Source organism: Neomonachus schauinslandi, chromosome 5, assembly GCF_002201575.2.
Source record: "Neomonachus schauinslandi chromosome 5, ASM220157v2, whole genome shotgun sequence".
NCBI classification, from domain to species: Eukaryota; Metazoa; Chordata; class Mammalia; order Carnivora; family Phocidae; genus Neomonachus; species Neomonachus schauinslandi.
In genome coordinates this window covers 41,308,639-41,334,982 of record NC_058407.1, presented here as the reverse complement: position 1 = coordinate 41,334,982, position 26,344 = coordinate 41,308,639, and the positions used below count along the sequence as shown (strand labels likewise).

The window sequence follows — 26,344 nt, the reverse complement described above, 5'->3', positions numbered from 1 at the left end:
CAAAGCTGTGATTCCCTGAGCAAGTTTGGATGGGTTCCTTTTATGTAGGGTTATGATGAATGAATATTTTAAAAGGGATTCTTGTCATTGCATGTAGAGGTGGGTATAAGGTTGCACACTTGCCTTAAGGAAAAGGAAACATGCCTGTGCATACGTTGTATGTTATGTAAATGAGGCTTGTGCTCCTCTTTGGGCGGAGATTTTAGTATTATAATGAATAAAGGTAGTTGTCAGTCATTCTAGAGGTTACTCCATAGTCCATCCATGCAGTTCGGGGCTTAGAATCGAACTGGTCTGGGTGGTGTGGGCCAGCTGGTGGTCTTGTCAGGGCAGTCGCTATCACTTGAGGGGGCTTTCGGTTTCCATTTGCCTGAGTTGAGATAGCTGGAAAGAAGAGCTTAAGGAAAAATGTGGGACAAAGGTCAGTCAGTTCAAGCATGTGGGCCATAAGAGGTCAGGTCTTGGGGTCGAGCTGGTGACACTAGTACCAGGAATACAAACATTTTTTCAAGGAGAGAGGCTGGTACTATGATATGTTAAAGTACCACAAAGTTCTCTGTTCTTACTGAAATTCAGCTGTTTTTTTCACTGAATGCTCCTTGGATTGCTGGACGCCTTTTGTTAATTCCCAGAGTTCTGAAAAAGTTGATTTTGACACTTTCTGGCAGTTTTTTCATTACTTTTGTGGAAGGACAAACTTTTGGAGGTCCTTACTTCACTGGTGGCCCTCTTACTTTCTGGAATGTTATGTATAGTCGAAAATCAGAGCACATCGTGCCACCTGTATTTAGCAAACAAATTACACTGCGTTACATTCATCTTTCCTTTTGAGACTCCTCCTTTTGATAGCTCCTTTCACTCATTTGGGATTAATCTGTCTCACCCAAGTGCATCATTTCCATCAGCAAATAGACTCCAGTATCTTTGATCTTAAGAAAAAAATAACCACCTTTCTTTATACTTCACATACTCTTCTATTTCTTGAAAAGTATGCTGTCTGTAATTTCTACCTTTAAAAACACTTTTTTAAATTAAGAAACATTTCAATTCTACAGTATGGAGAAGACGATAACTGTCAGATTAAACAGATGCTACTAACATTTTGCTGTAATTGCTACAGGTTGCTCAATGTGCTCTCTTCATTCTCCCTAAGGAAAGCTCTCTTGAAACTGCTGTGAATCATTCTCATGAACATTCCTGTACATTTATTTCTACAAACATCTACAAACAAAATATGTCATTGTAATATGTGCCTAAAATTTATATAAATTGTATTCTACTCTGCATATCACTTTACAGCTTGTTTTTTTTTTTTAAATAAAAAAACTATAGCTTTTGTGATTTATCAGTGTTGACAAATAAGGACCTAGTTTATTGTTTAACTGCTTTGTATTATTCTATTATTCCTTACTGAGGGACACGTAAAATTGTTTCTACAGTACTTTTTTATTATAACAAACTTTGCGTCAATGAATGTCCTTTTTCCTGTTTTCCTATGTACATAAACAAGAGTTCTTCTCAAGTGGAATTTCTGGCTTCAGTATGTTCTTTCAACTTTACCAACTATTGCCAAATTGATTTCCAAAATGGCTGTACCAATTTGTACTTGCACCTGCAGGAAATGAGTTCTTCTTTGACTACTTCTTGCTAACTCCTAGTTTTGTCACACTAATAATTGTTGTCAATTTAATGGTTGTGAAATGGTTTTCTGTTTTGATTGGCCTTTCTCTGATTACAAATGGTGTTGAATGTATTTCCTATGTTTATTGGCCATTTGGCTTTCTTCCTGAGCAAACATTTGAGTTCTTTTGTCTTTTTGTAATTGATTTGTAAAAGTTCTTTATGTATTTTGATGGAGTTCACAAAGAAGTTAGTGGGATTTGTGTCCCCTTAATGTTCTCTAGAATCCTGTCTTGCTGCTCTCCTAGCCCCTTCTCACCCCCCGCCTCCCAGTCATGTCGCTCACTATTTGGTACTCCTATTCATTGTGTCAAAACTTGTATTTCTTTTCTGCAGTAATGTGGTAGAACATCTCCTCTGGAAACCTGGACTTCCACAATGGTTCTCTCATCTGTGGGTGGTTGTCTAAGACAGTGTTGTACAGGGTTCCCAGACCACTGTCAAGAAGGACTGGAGCCAGTTCATGGGCCACTGCAGGATCCATGGCTGGGCTGAAGTCTGTATGCCTATTACCCAACACGTGGGTGGCTGAGACTTCTCAGCTCCCTTTGAGTGTGGTACTGGATCCTACAACTCCAACAGAGGCACTTTTGTCCATGACTAGATGCCAAATTACTGTTGTTGGAAGGGGGACAAAACGATGGATGTCTTATTCTACTCTGATGCTGACGTCACTCTGGTCCATTTCTAAATACTCTTTCATTTGTTTCATCTTGTATAGTACCACATTGTTTTAATCGTTTCTTAGTCTTCACAGTTGTCTTAGCTATTTTTGGCTTTTTACTCTCACAAATGAATTTTAGGTTCTACTTGAGAAGTTCGTGAGATACTCATTTGTGATTTTAATTAGAATTTCATTGAATTTGCAGATCAATCTGGGGGATATTGGTATATATATTTCTTTAGGTCTTTAATATCTTTCATAAATCTTATTTATAGGGAGAGTAGTGTAATTAAATATGCTTTTCATTATTATTTTAGATGGTTTAATATTTCATATTATAATGATATAGAATCTGATCCTAAATTTTTTTTTGCTTGGTTACTTTGTTGTAATGATTTTCTTTTGCTGGAAAAAAGATAACCTCACAAAAATACATAATTACATGATGGGAGAATTACAGCATATGCTGCATTTACTAAGTCATAGTAATTACTTTTTCAGCATTACTCACTAGGCAAATATTTTACTGAACTTTACCTTGTAAATATCCATTTTTTAATGCCAATTCTTGCAAACTATTCAGGTTTTGGTGTTTTTATAATTATAATAAATGGGTTTGCAGGTGTTAAGATTGTTTCAAAATATTTTAGTACATTCACATGAGGTTTTTATAGGTGATATATTTAGATCTTTCAGAAACTACATTATATAATGATGTAAACATTTCCCAGCATACAGTTTTTAAAAAATACTTTCTTTATAGCAAGTTTTTTTCTGAAGTAAAAGTAGTTACTTTCTCACTGTGTCTACAATACCCCTTTGCCTTGAAGGGGAACAGACTGTCTTTACCCATTTTAAGAATATATGGTTGATAGTATACTGTGTATTCATTTGCCATCACTACTGCTCCCAGCCCTTGCCCCCCCAAAAGGCAGTAAATTTGATATACCTTTCTTTTTTGTTAAAGGGAAAATGCAGTTCACTTCTTTGTATGGTTAAAAAGATTTGTGGGGCACCTGGCTGGCTTAGTCAGAGGATTGTGCAACTCTTAATCTCGAGGTTGTGAGTTCAAGCCCCACGTTGGGTGTAGAGATTACATACATACATACATTAAGTTTTAAAAAATGATTTTTGTGGTCACTTGTCACTTCTCTCATTTAAAGTGTGAGGTAGATTCTGCTCTTTAAGGTAATATGTCTAGTTCACTTCACTAGGCACATGTAGGCAGCTTTCTGAAAAAGAACAAAGAACTTAAGGTACCACCGTCATCTCCTGTGAATTATGGAACTCTTGCTCTTGCTGTAGGTTGATTACCTTGTGCCTGTGTGTGTGCCTGCGTACACACACAGTACACAGCCCATGAGGGCAGCAGTGTGCAGGCTGTGTGAAGCTTAGTTTATTAACTACACCATGAATATAGGTAGATGTTTTAATATTTGCTTCTAAAGTCCCATTATGTCCCCCAGCCCCACCCTTTGGTGTGCCTTCCCCATTTTGGAGACCACTCTGAAATTACAAATATAGTCAAAGCTCGTTTAAGTTTGTTTTTGTGTCTCATTATTTCCAAGGACCATATATTTTGTTTAGAATAAAGTTGATTGTCTTGAGGCTCCATGACGGATTCTTGGAGGTTTATTGTACTGCTTTCTCCATTTTTGCTTATGCTTGAAATTTTCCATAGTAAAAAGCTTAAAAACTTTATGTTGCCACACAGTGATCAAAAGCTGAAAGGGAGGAAAGGATCAGGCTCTCCACAAGTGCCTTTCTTCTTTATCAAATAAAATCATCTTTCCTAGAACTCTCCCAGTATACTTTCTCTTCTGCCTCATTGGCTTGAACTCACAGGACTCTTCCCCTACCCACCCTGCTTCCCGTCCCACACATCCTTTTTCATTTGCCCTCAGGAATATCAAAGCTAAATTTGTAAACAAAGAATCCTGAAGCTTGGGAAGCATCCTTCTTTTCATTTTTAAAATCATTGATAAGCTCTTGTAACATGTTTCTTTGTGTGTGTGTGATTTAATATTTTTTAACATAATTTTATTATTTTTATAAGCAGCCTTAAGTGTTTTGTGGAATAAGTGGTGATATTAGTAAAAACAAGCAATCGCTAGACATTTTATTTCTGGTATCCTTTTCTCTTCCAACTGATGAGATATTGCATTCTTATAGATGAGATCTTTAAAACTGTAAAAATTTTACTAACTGGATTAGTAAAAGCTGTTGGAATACTGATTTTTTAAAAAAATTTTATTTACTTGAGATAGAGTGAGTGAGAGAGAGAGCACGAGTGGGAGAGCAGAGGGAGAGGGAGAAGCAGGCTCCCCACTGAGCAGGGAGCCTGATGTGGGACTCGATTCCAGGACCCTGAGATCATGACCTGAGCCGAAGGCAGACGCTTAACTGACAGAGCCACCCAGGTGCCCTGGAATATTGATATTTTTAAAGTAACATTTTACCTTGAGAAGTCCATTTTAGTTTCCAGGTATCAGGATGCCTGGGTGGCTCAGTCAAGCACCTGCCTTTGGCTCCGGTCATGATCCCGGGGTCCTGGGATCGAGTCTCACATTGGGCTCCTTGCTCAGCAGGGAGCCTGCTACTCCCTCTGCCTGCAGCTGCCCCTTCTTGTGCTCTTTCTCACTCTCTCTCACTCTCTGACAAATAAAAAAAAAAATAATTTCCAGGTATCAAAATGGAGCATTATTTTTTTCTGGAAATGTTACTTTCAGCTTTAAATTTTTTGTCAAATAGTAGTAACGATCTCATATTTTCTTTCTTTCCCAGATACGGAATATATGAACGCTGCCGAGAATTGGTGGAAGCAGGTTATGATGTACGGCAACCAGACAAAGAAAATGTTACACTCCTCCATTGGGCTGCCATCAATAACAGAATAGATTTAGTCAAGTATGTGTTTTCTGTATTTTAAAGTAATTATTTATTATAAAATTATTACAAATAATTATAAAAGTTAATACTTTCTAAAATTCATTGCTTTTAAAATGTAGTTTCTGTGTACCTTTTTTCCCTGAAAATTGTTTTTAACATATATTGAATATGCATTTATACAAGGTGTTGTGCTGAGTGCTTTTTCATGTATCTTTCCTTTAATTTTAATTCTTGAAATAATAATTGCTGTCCTTCTGATGTGGAAACTGAAGCATAAATAGGTTAAATATGTTACCGATGACATGCAGCTAATAAAAGTTGGAATCAGGATTTCAGCAGTGTAATTTGCAGCTCACATTCAAAATGTGAATTCTGTGGGGAAAAAGCTACAAAAGAAAAGAGGGGTTACCAAAATAATAGGTAATAATAATCTGTTTTAAGTATTCATGCCAGCATAAGTGATGAATACATATTAAGTGTAAATGATTTTTGTTACTTACTGCTAATCTGCTTGCTTAGTATTAATAAGAGGTAGTTAGATAAGCAAGAGTCAGGGTAATAGGAAGTCTTAGTAAATCTAGTTTAGCAGTCTCTGACAATTTGGACATAAGTTCTTCAGATGAAGACATGAATCTGAAATAAACTAGTTGCAGATGTGCACTTAAGTACAGCATACAGAGTCTAGAGACAACTAGGATATTAAGGCTAGGGAAAAGAAATTGCCCTTTTGAATACTAAAGGAAGGTAAGCAGGTAATCACCTTCTTCAGAGAGCATACCTCCATTTTATTTGTTCCTTTTTTATTCTTGTCTGTCTGACCTTCCCTCTGCCTTTGATAATGGGTCTCCTGATGTCTAATTCTGTTTTTGTTTGTCAGAAAATGTTTTTATTTCATCTTCATTTGTGAAAGGAATTTTCACATGGTATAGAAATCTAGGTTGGCAGTTTTTGTTTGTTTTATTTTTGTGTTTTACTCATTGAAAATAACATTCCTCTGTTTTCTGGCTTCTGTTACTATTGAGAAATCAGTCTAAATATTGTGCTTTTGAAGGCTTTTTTTTTTTCCTGTCTGCTTTTAAGATTTTTCTCTTTGTTTCTGGTTTTCTGCAGTTTCATGATGATGTAAGTAGGTGTGGACTTCTTTTTATTTACCCTGAATGAGATTGCAAGGAATTCTTAATTCTTTGGATTGATGTTTTCATCAGTTCTGGGAAAAATCTCAACTGTTATTTCTTCAACTATTGCTTCTACCCCATTCTTTTTTTTGCTCTCCTTCTGGAACTACAGTTAAATGTCTATTTGACCTTTTCATTGTATACTCTGTGTTTCTTCTCTTTTGTATGTACTGTCCTTTGGTGTGCTTCATTCTGGAAACTTCTGACTTACCTTCCAGTTCATTTATTCTATGTATAATCTGCTGTTAAATCTATTCAATGTGTTCCTAATTTTATTTTCCAGTTCTAGAATTTTTATCATTTATCTTTTTCAAACCTGTATTACTTAAATCATCTGTGGCTGAAATTTTCAATCTTGTCTTGTATACTTGAATATAGTAAATATAGTTACTTTATAACTGTATCTGAGAAGATAATCTGTATCTGTTAATGTTCCTTCCTGTGCCTGATTATCTTTAAATATGTACTAGACATTGTGTTTGAAAATTATTTGTTGAATAATTTGAGGCCTAAGATGAGATTTCCTTTTGTTTCTGCTAGGCCCACCTTTAATTTAATTTCAAGGCTTTAGATTTTCTGGATTCCTCAGGTGGCTGAAGACCAGGCTAGAGCCAGGTTTACTTCTGGTTCATAATTACTGGTACAGTGTAACCTTTTGGGGTCCCAACCTTTGTTTTGCTTTTGCCCTTTAGCTTGCCTCTTGGCCAACTCTTCTGTATCAGCAAATTATCTCTAGGGCAGGTGGTGCCCAAGCGGTTTTCTAACTTCTCCAGATTTTAACCCTCTCCTGAATCTTGGCCTGGTTAATGCTCTTAATCTCCTTAGGTTTTACTTTTTAGGAAATGTTTCTTAGATTTCATTGACCTTTTTTAGTTTTCTTTAATGGGAGAGTTGATTCAAATGATCTAACCTTCTCAACCTCTGTTTTTCAGTTAGTGTTATTTTAATCAAAATTGTGTATAAGCACTTTGAAAACTCAAATAGTAATGTACTTGAAGGCTTACAATGGAAAATGGCAGTCCCTCCCCACCCTCTCGGTCCTGTAGCCCAGAAATAACTATTTTTAGCCCTTGAGCTGTTTCTTTCAGTATTTACTCTTTATTTTATATATTTATGTTGCTACATTTATCTAGGAAAAAATGACAGCAAACATTTTTTCTGCTTTTTCATTTAAATATATACCTTCAAGATTTCTCATTGTCAGTACAAATAAGAGCTGCATCATTCTTTTTAAACAGCTATATAGTGTTCAATTATATGGGTTTAATTTATTTAATGGTTTTCCTGTTGATGGACATTTAGATTGATTTTGGTGTTTTTACCATTAACAACCACTGGTGTAATTGTTATCTTGGTCACATATCATTTTGCTATGTCCATATATATCTGTAAAATTTATAGGAGTAAAAAAGTTAGAAAGCTGAATGTTGAATTTTAATAAATATTGCCAACTTTTATGCTGTTATTTCTTGATTTATCACTTATTATATTTTGACTTTCTATTTTTGGGATATCTAGATGTCCTAGATCTCCTCACCACTAACAATTCTTCCATCCTCTACTATAGTTTTAGTTAAATCACCATGCAAAGTTTAAGTTGTTGTATATAAATTCTCACTGCTAAGTCCTGAAGTGTTTTGTGATTATCTGTTTTTTCCTTATGGAATTTTGATTTTTGCCTGAAGTAACAGTTATTTCATTTTTAAAACTTTCCCTATGTTGTAACTAATTCTTGCCATACTCTTAGAAGTGTAAAATCCCTCTGTATGCAAACAGTATCAGCTAATTTATCTGTTCCATTTTTGGAGGTGGGGGATAGAGGAAATCATTCCTGAATTCTCCACTTTTCTGCTCCAACCCAGATTGTTTGCTCTTTAGAGCTACTATGCAGCCATTATCGTGAGACTTTGCCATTATTCTGGGAAATCCCTTTGCTTCAGTGCTGGTCTCAGTTTCCTGGATCTCAGGTTTTTGTCTCTTTTGGGTTGCTACCTGGTTTTAGTAGTTTTGGTAGAGCACAATTTCTGATAGCTTTCTGAGAGAGACAGAGTAAATGTTTTGAAGTTACTATCATTTCTGCCCTTACACCTTATTGGTGATTTGACTAAGCATGGACTTACAGATTAAAAATAGTTTTCTCAGAATTTTGAAGCATTACCTTATTATTTTCTTAATTTGTATATTACTATTGAGATTCTGTTGGTTAAAAAATTTCCATTTGTCTTGTGTTTAAAAATAAAGAAGAAAGTCTGAAGTGAGAAATACAGACAAAAAGACTTGATACTGCCTGCCTTACAAATGTTCCAAGCCACTTGTGAACTAGTGAGGTTATAGAAGAAAGTCAGTAATTGTAGAGTGGGTTAATAATCGGTTCTGTGCATATTATATCTTCAGGTAGATAAACTTAATTTTTCACAATGCATAATCTAGCAAGTTACTTTCTTAAGACAAACATGGTGAGTAAAGGCAGTTTCCAATAACAACTGGTATTCATAGCCTCAAGGTTACTTTTTCTGTTGACTCTGGAATTACACTCCTACTTAAAAGTTATAGCATATCCATAGCACAGCAAACAGTATGAACATCATATTTGCATAGGACCCTCATACTCCTAGGTTTTGTGGGAGTGGCTTGAGGTTATCCAGATGGATACAGCACACATAGTGGGTTTGTATTGCATCTTGGGGAATTCAGTGTTTTTAGATAAAAGCAAGCTTGCTCTTTGTTCCAGAGGGTGACATTACCTCATCTCTCAAGGTTGTTTGATACAAACACAACTCGGAGAATGACCTGTGTAAAAGTGGTCAGGACCTTGCATTCTACTCATATACCTAGCAAGATATATGGGAATGTGAGGGATCCATGGAGAAGTGTCTCTTCTAACAGTTATGTTCCATCAGGGTATATTAAAGGGACTTACTGCAAACAAAGTAGTTGGGTCACTTTCATGATGATAAGGTATAAAGTAAGTATAATATGGAAAGGAGGAGACCTTCACCTTAGCCTGGATTGTTTGTATTTCTAATGTTTTCAAGTGAAAGTCTTTATTTCTCAGCTTTTCCCCCAATATAATAAAATAGAAAAGATTATCTCAAGCTCTTGTCTTCAATAATCTCTTGTTACCCTAGGACTCTTCTTCAAGAGTAACTAATAATACTTGATTTCAGTTTGATTTCAAGTCGAAGCTTTATTAAGGAATATGGGGCTTTGTTAAAACATTGAGTTTAAAATTTTCTGAGAACACATTATATGTGTGGCTTATTCTTCTTCCCTGGGAACATTACATTTTTTTTTTTTTCTTTATCCCTGACTTTGTGAAAGCTCACGTTATTGTGCACTGATATGGCTGGCTGGCTGCCTGGCTTTATTTATTTATTTATTTATTTATTGACTGACTGACTGACTGACTGACTGACTGACTTTAAATCCAGTTTATGACCATAATATGGCCACTTTTTCTGGAAGCTTGCTTTTTTGGATTAGGGAGTTGTTCTTGCATGGTGCCCTCAAGAGTGCCTCACTTTCGTTTTCTCTGTTTTCCCCCCAGGAACTCAGATACTGAAACCAACCAGATTGATTCTTTTTCTTATCATCATCCCAAGTACTTTTTTTTCCATTTTATTTATTTATTTTAGAGAGAGGTAGAGAGCGTGAGTGGGGGTGGGCGGGTGGGGATGGGCAGAGAGGGAATGCCAAGCAGACTCTGCACTGAGTGTTGGACCCCCACGTGGAGCTTGATCTCACAGCCCTGAGATCATGACCCGAGCTGAAATCAAGAGTAGGATGCTCAACTGACTGAGCCACCCAGGCACCTCATATACCAAGTAATTTTTATCTCCTAGTATAGCTGTTGTACTTTGGGGAGATTTTCTTAATTTATGTAATTTCTCTTCTAATCCTTCCTTTGAATTTCTAATTTTATCTATTTCATTTTCAATTTTCAAGCATTTTTTCCCTTGATTTCTGCACCCCCCTTTTAAGAAAATATTTTGTTCTTCATATCATGAGTATATTATCTTCTCTTACTTTTTGGAGGATATTAATTGTAATTTTTGTTTTGTTTCTTTTTTCTTCTCTATTATCTGTTTATGTTAGGCTTCTTCTCTTTTATTTGGTCTCCTTCCATATTTGAAACTTTCCTCAATTATTTGGTCATATTTAGGAGAGACATAACAAAGCTGATTGGAAGTTGTAGAACTTAGATCATAACAGGAACCTCCCAATATCTGTTTCTAGAAATTTTTCTCTGGGGTTGTTCAGTGTCTCTTAGAGAAAAATCTTCTCATCTCTTTGTGGGAAGGAGTTCAATTATGTCTGCCAGCTGACCTGAACAAGGAGAGGAGCCGGGGGTTGTAGTTGTTATTTAGAGTGTAAACTTTCATTGAATTGCTATTTTCAGTATAGTGTCTCATATGGTTCTCTGATTTAATTTCATGAGTCTCAAATTTCTCTGGTAAAGGTACACTGAATACACTTTTCAGCAAATGCCAAATGGTTGAGTGTTGAAATCAGTGTGAGCCTGAGGCTGGAGCCAGAAATCATCATACAATGAAGCTTAGGGACATAAGAATGAATCTGAACTTGAAGAATTTGAGTTATTATTACAATAATGTTAAAATTTTGAGTAGTCACATTTTGAGATTGAACATTACAGTACACAAAGAAATACTTGTCTAGCAGCGTCAGCTGCTTGTTTCAGTGTCACTAAAATGCCTGTTTGTGATGCTAAATACTGAACTTTCAGTGAGAACATAAGTTACAAAACAACAGTTTTTTCAGCAATTTTTATTAACTTTGAACCAGTGTTTCTGTTTATACTCTAGTTTTTTCACTGCATTCTACAGAGGTAACAATTACCTTTAATCCCTTAGTCTTTTTAGGGTTTTATAATATATTCTGGTTTGCTTCTCAATGGTGTCCCCCTCTGGAGACATTTGAGTTTTAACTATTTACTTTTCATCTTTCAAATACTTGTTGATATCTCTTGTTCATTGATGATCTGGTCTCAAAACCTGGGGATCACTAATTGGTACCTACAGGAACATTCCTTGATAACCTTGTAGTATGCAGGGAGGCTTGAGTTTAAAAATAAGAATTACATGATCATTTCAGAATTGTGTGGTTTTGAGCTAGGGTCTTACAGCTATAAAGAATAACATATTGTAAAAAGTTAGTACTTCCCTTCCAGTAGTTTACAATGAAAAGGTGATAGAAGTTGTTCTTTAGTTTGCAGAAAAAAAAATTCTCCTATCCCTGTGGGGGTAAAAAAAAAAAAAAAAAGTTGTACTTTAGAACCAGTCTGGAAATCATTCATTACTGTAGCCCTAGCAAAGATTTGAAATGTGAGTAAAAATAACTCAGGAACAAATATGTTGACTATAGAGAAGGTAATAAAATTGCCTTAAAAAAACATCGCAGCTCTTGTCAAAGTTGTTCTTTGGCTGAGCTATACTTCTCTTCGGGCTCAAAAAACCATTTTCAACTATTATATAATGTCTACCAAGTTCCTTAAGAAAGAATTTAGGAATAGTTAAATATTTGTGTTCAGACTAATGTCTTTGATATTTTGGACTGGAAATATTTTAGTCTGGAAATACTTTGTTACGTCACTTTAAACTATTTTACATGATGGAGTGGAGTTTAGCCCTTTGTTACATAGTGCTTTAAAAACACCAATTTAACAGATACATAAAGCAATAAATTTCTGCATCAGGCATGTAAGTATGAGTATATTAAATGTTTAAAACTGTGTACATTAGAAGTAAATGCATTAGTGATCTGAAGCAGTAATCACTTAGAACAGTTTAAGAATCTCAGTAATATTCACCATCAAGCACTTGACATCAAAGGCTTGAAGTCATTTATATTCAAGATTCATTCATTGAGCAATCCAAAGTAAACATTATGGTAAGCAGCTAGGTCCTGTTCATTTCAGAGGATATCAGATGTTATTATGTTAATATATTAAGCAATGGGGTGGTTCTTCCTTTTTAAAGCAACACAGCTTTAAAGGTATAACAAGGCATTGTAAAGAACCTCTGTGTTATACTTACAATTTATAAGTCTTGTACGTATATTGTTTGATTTAATCTACAGTAATTTTGTGAGGAAAGTAAAGCTCATAAAGCTGAGCTTCTCCTTATAGTAGACTTAAGTGGCCTATTCTACAACTTTCTATCTGCTGCTGCACTCTGATCCAAGTCTTTGTGGTTCTCTGACTGCCTTCTTCTTTATATGATTGTTATTGGCATTACTATTCTTTTTTGTAACTTTAAAAAAAAATTACTTTCCTTTTACTTCTAGAACAAAGGAGTAATGTGTTTGATATAAAATTCTACTAAATATATTTTTTAAATATCACAAAAGATTGTTTATCATCAAAGGCATAAACTAGCATGAGGACAATGGAAAACATTTTTTTCTTTATTTTTTACATAATTTCTTAAAATTGAAAATGAAAATTGTCTAAATTATTTAAAATTTTGTCTTATAGATACTATATTTCGAAAGGTGCTATTGTGGATCAACTTGGAGGAGACCTAAATTCCACTCCATTGCACTGGGCCACAAGGTTTAAATTTGCTTCTGGATTTTTTTTCTTTTGGTACCTTTTTTAGTCTATAACTAAACAACTTTTCCTTTTTTAATGATATGCTAAAATGAATGAGAAAACTTATGCTAATAGTTAATATCAACAGTATACTAATATATTGCTATACAGTATGACCTGCATTGGCAGCAAAGTTTATTGTCCCAAAGTGTCTTTAGGACATTCACCATGTTGATATTAATCCAGTTAGTTTACGATTGAGTTAAACTTTGGATTTGTAAATGTAATACTTACGCAGCCTCTATATATTTACAATTAAAGAAGTTGCCCAGTTCATGGGACAATTAAGATTATATTTGAATAGGATTAATAGAATATAGTAACTATTTGTTACATATTTAAAGAAGTTATAAGTATTTTTATAAAATTTAAAAGCCTCTTATTTCAGTTGAGACTTAAGAACCATAAAATCCTAAGCATGTCTTGACATATACATATTTTAAGAAATTAAAAAAAAATTGTGTAATCTTTTCTACCATTGCCCTATTTAAGAAAGATCTTTCCAGGAGATCCTGTTTGAAATAACATTATATATTTAAGTGTTTATTCTTTTATGTTTTAGACAAGGTCATCTATCTATGGTTGTGCAACTAATGAAATATGGTGCAGATCCTTCATTAATTGATGGAGAAGGATGTAGCTGTATTCATCTGGCTGCTCAGTTTGGACATACCTCAATTGTTGCTTATCTCATAGCAAAAGGACAGGTAAAAAAAATCACAATGGTGTGGATTTTAATCAGATGTTCTTCATGGTTTAAATGCCTATTATCATTGGTGTTACAAGTGTAACAACCTGATGATATTTAAATAGTATTTTCTGATGGATGAAGAGAAAAGATAATATAGTTAGTTTGAGATTGAGGTAATAAATATAGTTAAAAATAAGATATTCAAGAACCAGGTAATGATCCATTAAGCTGTATCTTTTATTTCTGAGAATGATAGAGATGAATCCCAGAAAGTAAGAAAATTTAGGTATCTTTTTTTCCCCTTACTTACATCTTTTGAATATAATCTGAATTCATTTAAGCTTATTTGAACATTTTGCTGGTTATTTTCTCTATTAAGTTACTTCTCAGAGTGGGGGATAAATTCTTTAGGATCAGTTTCTCATTTTCTGCTGCATAAAATAATGCTGCTTCTTACATGTCAGAAAACTTCTCATGATTTAAGTGCTTCTTCCTGATTTTTCACGAGTGTGTACTGACTATAATCACATTAAACGGGTACCAGTCTATATATGCCATGTTTTTGTGATAAATGTATTTTGTTGAAATTAATGTCACTCAGTTTTTCTTTCATGTTTTTTCTCTGGTTATACTTAAACATTAGCTTTATAGCTAAGGATCTCATCATAAGAGTAAGATAAATGATTTTAATTCATTGCTGTTAACGTATTTATTTTAAATTTTACACAGATTTGGAATTTGAGTAGTATTTATTTTATAAATACTTTAAGATATTTGTTGTTGGCAGTGCCACACAATGACAGTTGTGTGTTGTGCATTATAGTGTAAGAGGCATAGACTGGCTAATTGCTGGAAGAGGGGGGTTATTATCTATTACGGTGTTTACAGATTCCCCCCAAAATCTAATGGCTTTAGAACAATACCAACCATTTATTACCTTAGCTTGACTGGGCTTGCCTGGGTGGTTCTTTACCTTGTGATAATGGCTGGGGGTTACAGTTATCTGGGGGCTTGACTGGAATGGAGGATGGCTCACTCATACCTTATGCCTTAATAGGAATGTAAAAGGCTGGGTTCAGTTGGAGTGCTGAGATAGCAAGTCCTCTCTTTTACTCCATGTAGTCTTAGAATTCCTTCTCCATGGTACCCCTGCACATAGTCTTTCTAAGCAGGGAAGTAGACTTCTTCTGTGGTGGGAGCTCCCAAAGGAACAAAAGCAGAAGCAGTCTGCCTTTTTTTTTTTTTTTAAGATTTTATTTATTTGACAGAGACACAGTGAGAGAGGGAACACAAGCAGGGGGAGTGGGAGAGGGAGAAGCAGGCTTCCCGCTGAGCGGGGAGCCCAGTGCGGGGCTCGATCCCAGGACCCTGAGATCATGACCTGAGCCGAAGGCAGACGCTTAGCCACCCAGGCGCCCCAGCAGTCTGCCTTTTATAAGTCTTATGTCTTGAACTGGCACAGCAACATTTCTGTTCCATTATGTCAGTTAAAGCAAGTAACTGGGCCAGTTCATGTTCATTGTGGGAACAGATGGGTAGAGCAGCAGGTGAGGTTTGTTGGGGGCCATGTTTGGATACTAGCTGCCACAGGAGATTACTTTCGTTCTCCCAAGTTTCTTTTAGACTGGGGTTTGGAGCAGTGGATGGTGCTGTAACACATGATAGTGTTGTTAGTGGCCTTTTATTTTGCAGGTATAAATTTACAATATGCGTTCACTGTTTCTTTTGTTTTTTTAACTGGGTAAGAGAAATGGTATAAGTTTTTTGTCTTTTTGTTAGCTTATTGGTTTTGGGGTTTGGATGTTTCAGTAATCTTTTTTAACTCTGGTATAGGATGTTGGCTATAAAATTCTTACGGGACAGGGATTTCTACCTGTCACAGTACCTTTTGTATAATAAATGCACGATGATAATAAATGTCTGGCAATTTGTTTTCTTTTTCATGAGTAAGTTTGTTTTTGTTTTTTTTTTTTTTTACTACAAAACTAACATGCTTATTGTAAAATAGTCGAACGTAAGAGAAGAGTATGACTTAGAAAATGAAACTCCACCTCTCCCCTTACCCCTCCGCTCCCAGAGATCACCTTCTTTAACAGTTTAGTATATTATTTTCCCAGAATTTTTTCCATGTATACACTAATTATAAAAGAAACTCCTCTAGTGTTCATCACATCATACTTTGAATGGAGTCCAAAGTCCTTCCCTACAGAAGCACTACAGAACCATGTGTAGTCTAGTCTGAGATACCTCACGGGCCCATCTTTTGTCATCTCCCCCTTACTCTGCTTTGACACACCAGTCTTCCTGCTCTTCCTTGAAGAGCCGTGCTGTTGTCTTTGGGCCTTTGTGCTTGATCTTATCTTCTGCTTGGTAAATCCTTTCCTTAGTCACACAGTTCTCTTTCTGTCTTATTTCAATCAGATGTTTGCTCAAATCTTACTAGTTTTGATTAGTTCCCAATTATAAGTAATAATAAAATTAGTATATTTTTATTTTTTCTTTCTCTTCCCTGTCTTTTACTGACTTTAGTCTATAATATTGTTTTTTTTAGTGTTAACTTCGTTCTGATAGATGTAACTACATTTCTATTACTTGATTTTTCAGCTTTAATATTTAATATTCTTTGACTCATAGCTATTACAGATTAGGTACTTATACTTTCTTTTCAACCTTTTTCCATTTTCTCCATTTTTTGTTAATTGTATCAGTTTTACATTCTTAGGGCATATAACATTTCCATTTAGTTTGTCATTCTGTTCTTCACATTTGTTTCATTTTAGTTATACTGTTGAAATATATGTAGTGCTCACTACCAATTCTTTTGGATGATTTTCAGGAGAAAAGGGAAAATGCTAAGTTATGGAGCCCTGTTGATCATGGAATCCCCATAAGCTTTTGATCTGGGCTTGTTAATTCTTCCTAATAGAGAATACCCATACGTCCAGGCTGAACTTGGAAAAGAAGTACCAAGTTTTAAACCCCGACCCAAAGAAAGAAAAGGTTGAATTTCATTTTTCTTTTAGTACTCTAGAGATGTGGCATTCTTTTACATTTTTAATTTTACTTATTGATATTTTTTAATACCATCACTTTTTAAAAAAGATATGAAAAAACAACTAAGAAGGAAGAAGAAACTAAAACAAGAATTTACGTGTTTGTTTTAATTGGACATCAAATTTAGTTGGGCTCTCTTGAAATTAGGACCCTGAAGGAAGTAAAATAGTTAGTACTTGACTCATATAAAGAACTAGGAAGCTTCTCATTTCTGAGATTTTCTTAAAGATTTTTATTGAAAAAAAAAATCAATGTGTATATTGGAAATACTGAGTGAGGTTACATAAGATGTTCCCAACCAAAGTTAACGTAAATCTGTAAATGGATTTATAATGAATAAGGTGTAACTTTTGATTACAGTATTCATGATGAGGGACTAAATCTAATGATGTCCAAGGATGTGTGTTCTAGTTTGTCTAATGTACTGATTCTCAGCATTTTTTCTGCTTCAGTACACTTGGCTAATGTTCACATTTGAGACATATTCCCATCGGTAATAGTGGCTCACAGAGAACTGCTGTATAGAAGTATAGAGTGTTTTGCAGTGTACTCACTATAACTCTGTCCTCTCTGCACTGACTGGTGTATTAGGTAGATAACGCAACTTGGATTAGAACTGCTGCCTTTATATAATCCAGGAATGGGCGATAGGGAAGGGAAGAAGAGGAAACTTATTATCTATTGAATGTCTATTATGTTCTAGGCTGTGGACTAGGTGCTTTACACACATTATTCCATTTGATCATCACAGGGATCTTATGAAGCCATTATTTATATTTGCCTTTTTAGATGAGGAAGTCGAAGCATAGAGAATTAAAGTAATTTTGCCAGTCTTATAGCTGTTAAGTGGCGCAGCTAAGAATTCAAAACCATGTCTGTCTTATTCTAAAGCCTATGCCTTTCCCAAACGAGTAGGTAGATAAACATGTCTTTTCACTTAGCAAATGGTTTTTGATCATTTACTCTGCTGGGCACTGGGAATACAAAGATGAATTTAATATAAGTTCAATCGTCAAAGAACTCCTAGTTAATGAGATAGATGTCTCAGGCATATAGGATAATTAGTCCAGATTGGAGTTAGGAGAGATAATTTTAGGGAAGTGAAACTGATAGAATCCCTGATGCATCAGCATGTCTTGAAAGGAGATTTAGATAACTAGGGAAGAGTTTTGGTTGAGTAGATGGTAGTTTTAATTGTAATGTGTTAAAAAACTAAGGAAAGCAGGGGAAGTGTCATAGGAAAGCAAAAAGTTGGGTAGGAGAAGAAAAATAATCATGGTTTACTACACTATTTTGCTGGGAATAGTATTCATATACATTTATAATAATATAAATATCAAACATTTATAGAACCAAAAATACAATAGATCTCTTGGAAGAATAGAGAGGTGCATTATTTGTGATGGCTCAGGAAGAGTAAAAAGAGAAATTCTCATTTTGCATTCTGAAGAGTCTCAGAAGATAATGCCTAAAACTGAAAAATCAGAAAGTAGTAATTCAAGCATCTTATTTTAAGATGTGGAGGACTAAAAGAGGTGAAAATAGTGGGGAGTAAGGCAGAGAATTGCTTTGTCACCACAAATTTTACAGAATTATTTGTCTCTAAAAATGTATGTGCATAACAATAAAAAGCAAACAGACTTTTTTGAGTTTATTGAAAAGATACGTCTTTTTATTCTTTGTTTTGAAATGCCTAGAAATAAACAGGGTTTCATTATTCCCTCTTACCATGAATTAGTATAAATCAGTTTTTCACAGACTTAAATCATTTAACTTATCCTCAGTGGATGAAAGATGAAGAGTAGGTCAAGGTCTTTAAATGCAAAACATTGAAAGGGTGATTAAGGCATCTGAAAAAGGAAATCTATAAATATATGTTAATTAAATACATATTTAATGTATAGTCAATTAAATACGTGCCCATTAATTAAAATATTTAGTGACAATAGTTTTATTTTAAAAAGTTAAAAAAATTTTTCATAAATCAGCCTTGATTGAGGAGTGTTATATTGGCTTCTCTTGTGATATGTAAATTAGATTTTTCTGAGTAAATTTGGTAGGAACTTAGAAATTTTTACTGTCTGACTTTTTTCTTTTTATTCTATCAGGATGTAGATATGATGGATCAGAATGGAATGACACCTTTAATGTGGGCAGCTTATAGAACACATAGGTATGTAATCATTATAAAATATTTATTCAGATCATTTTCAGCATATTAAAATGTAAAATAAATGATGAGAAAAAGCAGTGAATGTTCTGTTTGTTAATATTTAAAATTCTTATTATGAGTACATAGTATATAATAAATTACCTTTTTGAATATTTGAGTCTCTTTGCTTACCTTGACCTTGGTAACTGTGGTATTCTTAATCTATTCCTCTTTTAGCAGTTTTTAAGAATGAAAGATGTTACCATATTTTTAAGAACTATTTTTTTCATGTTATTTGTATACTGGCAGGTTTAATATATTAATTAGTAAGTCACCTGAAAACATTTTTGGAATAATCCAGATTTAAACTTAAAAATTTAATTGTTTAATTATATAGATATTAATGACCTTACTCCCTAATCAAAATTAGAAAATGTCAGGACCAAGTATGCCCTCTTTTGAGGGGCCATACTTTATATGGTGTTGCACATACTTAATACTTCATATTAGAATGTTCTCTCAATACTGATTATAAGGTTGAGTATAGGTTAGATTAGAAGTGTTCCAAGATGGAATGCAAATGCAACCACAATCAGTTTAGTGTCTGTAATGATTTCTATAATTGAAATTAGGGTTGTTGTTGTTGTTTTTTTTTTTTTTCCTTTTCAGTGTGGATCCAACTAGATTGCTTTTAACATTCAATGTTTCAGTTAACCTTGGTGACAAGTATCACAAAAACACTGCTCTGCATTGGGCAGTACTAGCAGGGAATACCACAGTCATTAGTCTTCTTCTGGAAGCTGGGGCTAATGTTGATGCCCAGAACATCAAGGTAAAAATATCCTGTATTGATTATGCTATGTGAAACGTTAAGATCTTAATTCTTCAGTAAAAACTAGGTTTTTTTCACAGACTGTCAAAAATGGAAGAAACCTCTTATTTAAGCTCAACCCTTTGCTTCCATGTGAGAATTTCTTTGGAAAGAATGATTTATTTACTTTTGTCTTTCAGTATTGAAGTAATTTTCAGATTTTGATGGCCTTTTCATTAGTGAATTCTTACTGACTTTTGAAAATTAAATTATATAATCCCTATCTTTATAGCTGAATAGAATAGTTTTCTGGTTTCTTTAAGAAGGTCAGTACAGAAAATCACAAGTTTGTAGTTAAACTACATTATGCATAATAACTTTTAGTAATTCTTTGACTGGTTATTGTTTTATTTTAAAGGTCAAGACCTTTAAATATGATAGACAGCTTTATGATGTTTATAGGAAAGTCCCCACCTCCCTCAGATGTTGGACTAATCCAGGAAAAGTATACAAAATTATCTAAGAACAAAACACAATTAACATTTACACTGTGAACCATTTAGAAATTTGTAGACATTTTATGAGTACTTGAAAGAAAATTCTATTGGTGGTTTTAAATTTTAGTTAAGCATTCTCATTTTTAAAGCTTCAGGATCCACCACGTCTTTCAGGAACTCTTTCAATGAAATGACTTTCAACTTTTAAATATCATCTTTCAGTAATGTGAATTCATAAATAACTTCGTGCCCTTTGACAAATGTTCTTTAATTTTGACTATAAACCATAGTATTTTCTGAGTCATGTTTCTTAAATTTCTAAGGGATATGTGCTAATTAAATTTGGAAGAGATTTGAGCCACATTATAATCCGAAATGGCAGTCAAAAAGTAGGTTATCTCCTGCTGGATCAGGGCATCTATTTATGTTCCAATGAATAGTTCTTTCTGTATTCGATTACTTTGAGCTTGAGCTACCTAAAATAATACAGCTTAGACTAGCTATATGGAGCCTAATGTACTTAAAATTTTAAGCAATTTTTAAAAATGAGTTTAATTAAAAATATTTAGTTAAAAGTAAATATCAAATATCATGTTGGAAACCATAAGAAATTGAGAAATCCGTATCTTTTCTTTCTTTTTTAAAATTTCGAGTCCTGGGGTGCTGGGTGGCTCAGATGGTTAAGCGTTGGCCTTCGGCTTAGGTCATGATCCCAGGGTCCTGGGATCGAGCCCCGCATCAGGCTCCCTGCTTGGTGGGGAGCCTGCTTCTTCCTCTCCCTCTGCTGTTCCCCCTGCTTGTGTTCTCTTGTGCTCTCTGCCAAATAAATAAATAAAATCTTTAAAAAAAAAATTTTCGAGTCCTTTTGTCTCCACCCAAAGTGATCAGAGTGGCCTAATGTCTACCAGTAAATACGAGAAGAGGAAAGTCAATATACCATAGTGCCTGACACATGATGGGCACTCTATTTGTTGACAGACTGAATGAAGATTTATGTAGTCATGAATTTTACCTCTAAGCTAGTTTTCATGACTCTGCTAGTATACCTGTCTGCCACTTCCGAAATTATAGATAGAAAATTTTGCTTTTCCAAATGTTTTTAAATAGGAAGCTCAGAAAAGTTCACAACACTGTAATTAGTAAATTAGGCCAACCTCAAGGCCTAAAGGATAAGAAAGAATGAGTTTGACTAAGGCTAACCAAGATCCCCATAAGAAAAAATTAGGGAGCTTACCTTCTGTTTTATAACTGAATTGCTTTAGAGCATTATTTTTCTTCTCTTTGGTACCAGACAACCATTCCTAAAATGATCATGCCCCAGGAAGATATTTCAGAATATTTGGCATTAATATTATTGAAAAGGTAGAACCAGTTTTACTGTGGCAAAGATTGAGTCTCCCTAAACTCTGCCAAGAGCCACAGCAATATATTGAAATTACAAGAATACTAAAAATTGTGACAACATGACTATACAGTTCTGAAATTTGAAGCTAGTAGTATGTATTTTTAGACCATTTAAAAATATCTTTTCTATCCATATAGAATTTACGTATCTTCACTTGGATCATGATCTTTAAGTATTTGAAGTGCAGTTTGTAAATTTAATGTCTTTTCAAATAAATAGTGAACTTCACATTAACCATTGCATAAACTTTTATTAGACTTAGCAGAAGAAATAATCTATAATGAATTTCAACAGAAATGTAATGATAAGAGAGATATTTGAGATGATTTATATGGTTTGAACCTTATATTTTTAGTATTTTGTAGGTTCAGGTGCATGAATTATTTGGTACCAAGATAGGATAAGCTCCAATGTAGCTTTTTATTTACTTATTTATTTGAGAAAGAGAGCACTCATGAGCAGGGGGAGGGGCAGAGGGAGAGGGACAAGCAGACCGCCTGCTGAGTGGGGAGCCTGATGCGGGGCTCAATCCCAGGACCCTGGGATCATGATCTGAGCCAAAGGCAGGCGCTTAACTGACTGAGCCACCCAGGTGCGCCTCGAATGTAGCTTTCCTAACTAGTGCGGTTCATGTGAATACCTGCCAGAGCTACAATGTCATATAATTATTGTGCATGTAGAACTTTTTTTTTTTCTTGAGAGAGAGAGCACGGGTGAGCATGTGTGGGGGGTGGGGCACAGAGGAAGAGGGAGAGAGAGAATCTCAAGTGGACTCCTCACTGAGCATGGTTTTGCACTCGGGGCTCGATCCCATGAGCCTGAGATCATGACCTGAACCAAAATCCAAGAGTTGGACACTTAACCGACTGAGCCATCCAGGCACCCCCCAAAGGAGGTTATTTTAAATGTAATTCTCTGGTAGCTTCTGGAGTGACATCATCATCGTCATCATCATCATCATTATTTTATTTTTTAAATTGAGGTATAGTTGGCATGCATCATTATGCTAGTTCTAGGTATACAACATAATGATTTGAACATGTTGTGGGATGACTGCCACAGCAGGTCCAGTCAGCATTGTCACCATTACATAGTCACAAAATGTCCTTTTTCCTTACGACAGGAGCCCTCAGGGTTTACTCTCTTAGGAACTTTCAGATATACAATAGAGTAGTATTAACTATAGTCGCCATGCTGTACATTACATCCCCAGAACTTAACTTATTTTAAAACTAGAAAGTTTGTATGTTTCAACTCCCTTCACTCATTTCACCCACCCCTGACCCCTGCTTCTGGCAACCACTATTCTGTTCTCTGTATTAGTGAGCTTGGTTTTATTTTGTTTTGTTTTGTTTTTTAGATTCCACATAAAAGTGAGATCATATGGTATTTATCTTCCTCTGACTTATTTGGAGTGACATTATTTTTAAAGGAAATAAAGTCTAAGGAGTTGCTTCAGTTCCTCAGGGAATATACTTTCAGAGTAAAAATAATCTTTTTATCCACACTGGTGGAAAAGTAGATTTTTTTTTTTAAATGCACTTTTTATGGAAGTTAAAAGATGAAATAAGTATCAGCTGTTTTTTCTAATGGAATCTGGCATTCCTGATATGCTGCGGTCTAGTCACCACCTTCTAATGGAAACCATTTATTCATTCATTCATTCAACAAATATTAGTGCTGGGGAGTCAAGGTGTTCAAGACAGATGAAGTCCATATTCTCTCAGAATTTACATTGTATTAAGGAAATAGACATTAAGTTAATTAAAACACGCGTGTGCATGCACACAAGCACCTGTGGTACAGTGATGAGGGCTGTGAGCGACTTCTGAATACCTCTGAGGAGATGACATTTGCTTTGAGACTTGTCTGATAAAGAAGGGATCAGTTATACAAAGATAATGTGGGAAAAAACTTTCCATATAGAGAAGCCTACAAGTGCAAGTCCCAAGGCCAGGAGCAAGCTTGCCGTGTTAGAGGTGCAGAAAATGACAGTCTGGACTGAGTGCAATGAGCAAAGGAGTGAAGTCACTGAGAGAGCCAGGTGCCAGATCACGCAAGGCCATGATAAGGAATTTTAATTATGTTCTCAGTCATGAGAAGCAGTTGGAAGGATTTGCGTAGGTTGGCTTTGTAATCTTTGTGTTTTAAATATTTTTAAAAGACTACTTTGGTTCCTGATGGAGAATGCATTGAAGAATTAAGAAAATGGAGGGGATGGTTGAAGATCACTTAGGCCATTGTAATAAATCAGGCAGGTGATGTTAGTTTAGCCTACGATTGTAGGAGTAGAGATGGAGAGAAATGAATGGATTTGGAAATGATAGTGTAGAGTAGATTAGATATGAGGGCGAAAGGAAGTCTTGATGACTGAATAAATAAATGTCTTGTGATATATGTTGAGGTTGTGAAGACTGAAGGAAGACTTTCTTGGGGCGAGGGTGATAGGAATTGGTTCTATTTTAGTCATATGTAATTTGAGGTGTAGTGCCTTTTAGCTATGTGGAATGGCAGGCTAATTAAGTAAATTTAAATTGCTGTGAATTTCAAAAGGGAAAAATTCATTAATTAAAAACAACCTAGATTCTTTGTCCAGGAATTTGACAAAGTTTATCTATGCCTGTATATTTTTCCATTTTTCATTTTAAGTGTTAAGAAAGAGAGTCTAGTTGATAATCATGAATTATAACAAAAAAGATGTGGTCTGCAAATCTGGATATGGCTGTAAGAGGAGTAAAAATTGCATTCTTCAAAGAATATGAAAAATTATACTTTGTGTTATAGTTATACAACTGTTAGTTGATCCTTTTTCTTCTAAAATAGCTATTTGCTAAGTAAGATTAAACTTGTTTCTTAGAAATCTGTCTTTATATTAGATATTTACCCTTGTATGTTAGTTATTTGAGTAAGGAATTCAATTCTTTTAATATATAAATAAGTGATTTTTTCCCCCAAATAAGATTACCTCAAATTAATTATTTTGATCCTTAGAAGGAACAGGAATGGCCCTATACCTTAGATTAGAAATTCTTAATCTGGGACCTACCAGTGAATTTTGGTTAGGGGGTGGGCCCATAAATTGTTACAGAGAAATTACTTGTATCAGTACTTTTTGGGGAGAAGGTCAATGGCTTTCATCAAGTATGACTCAAAAGAATTTAAGAACCATGGCCCCAGATAATAGTTACATGGAATAAATCCAAATCTTGTGAAGTGATAACAGTAAGCGAAGGAAAAGTGACTTGGGATACTAAGAATTTTTTTTTTTTTAATGACCTATGCAGTAATCCCTTTTTATGGTAGCTCTCATTTGTGAATTTTTAAAAAACAGTATTGTACTCCCTTCCACATGTTTTGGTTATACGATAAATTTAGATGAATTGAATTTTGGGAGAACAATTAATCTCTGAGTGCTGCCCAAGCATTTCTAGTTTTTTCTTTCTAAAAATTATCAACATAATTTAGTTTGTGCAGGCTGTATAATTACTGAGCTTTGTTAATAGATTAAAAGACTCTTACATGGTTTCTTGAAATGAGGTAAGAAACTTTTTTCTAAAAATGGTTTTCTTTACCTCTTAAGTACCCGACCTAGATGGTCTCCGAGAAAGAATTTTCCTTAGTTTTAATAATGAAATTCGATCTCATGCAAAAAGTTATCTTCCACCCTCCACCTTCCATTATGTTTATCTCACCAAAACCTTTGAAAAATTTCTTTTATTACTAGTTACATAGTCTGTAAATACTCCATGATTCTTGTTGTTATTGCTCTTGTTACTATCATTTGCTATTTTGGCTGACACATGGAGTAATCAAATATAGACTTAATTCAGAGCCCGGGCTTTAGTGTCATTCTTTAAATTAATTGCTTGTTTATTTTACCAGCTGAATAAAAGAACTATACAAAAGCAGTCAGAAGACTAGAGGAGTAGTAGTTGGAAGATTTCTTAAAGCTCCCTCCATCTTTTTATCTAGGCAATCCTTAGGTGTCACATGGCCCTCTAGTGGAAGGGATGCTCAGCTGGACCGAGGCAACAGCAGGATATTCTCTGGGAATTGTTACCCAAGGGATTGCTTTTATTCAGGTAATCTTTATAGTTTGGATTAATTAGCTGGTTCTTACAACTTAGGTGGTAGAAGTTTTGAATAGGTAGGGAGAGATTTTACAGTAAATATCCCTATTTGTGGAAGACTCACCTAGATTAACCCATTCCTTATTAAATACTGTTGACCTTTTATTAAAGGATTGGTTGGGCTTTTTGTTGTTATTGTTGTGTTATAGTTGTTGCTATTGGTGGTAGTGCCGTGCTTATTTTGTTGTTTGCTTTTTGTTTTTTAGTGTTTTTCTTTTAAATAAAGTGTACTTTATACTTGATAATAATCGTCCCTCATAAGTAAGGCACTCCAAAAGGCTTATTTTTTTAATTCAGTTTTTCAAAATAAAATTTCAATATTTTCCTTTTTTATTAACTGATTTTGAATATTCATCCATACATTCTTAAAATTTTGGCACACAGAATTTTTCATTTTGCTTTTCTATTTAAAGAAGTAGATAAATAGCAGAGAATATTAAATAAATAGAAATGTAGGTGTCTGACTAATGAGGAATAAGATTTTAAATTAATAATGGCAAAAAGAAGCATGGATCTAGAATTGGGGGCACTTATGTCTTCTTTCTTTCTTTAAAACACTTTAGTTCTGTTCACTTATACTCCTTGG

General features: G+C 34.5%; 1 protein-coding gene across 1 annotated transcript in view; it reads left to right on the top strand.

The window, feature by feature from the left end:
* The window catches only part of ZDHHC17 (zinc finger DHHC-type palmitoyltransferase 17), a 92,923-nt gene that overhangs the window by 27,043 nt on the left and 39,536 nt on the right, over window positions 1-26,344 (top strand). Inside the window, exons 3-7 of the mRNA XM_021678557.2 lie at window positions 5,129-5,251; window positions 12,902-12,979; window positions 13,581-13,725; window positions 18,872-18,936; window positions 19,585-19,747. Coding sequence (XP_021534232.1) covers window positions 5,129-5,251; window positions 12,902-12,979; window positions 13,581-13,725; window positions 18,872-18,936; window positions 19,585-19,747 — 574 coding nt within the window. The remainder of the gene's footprint in view (window positions 1-5,128; window positions 5,252-12,901; window positions 12,980-13,580; window positions 13,726-18,871; window positions 18,937-19,584; window positions 19,748-26,344) is intronic.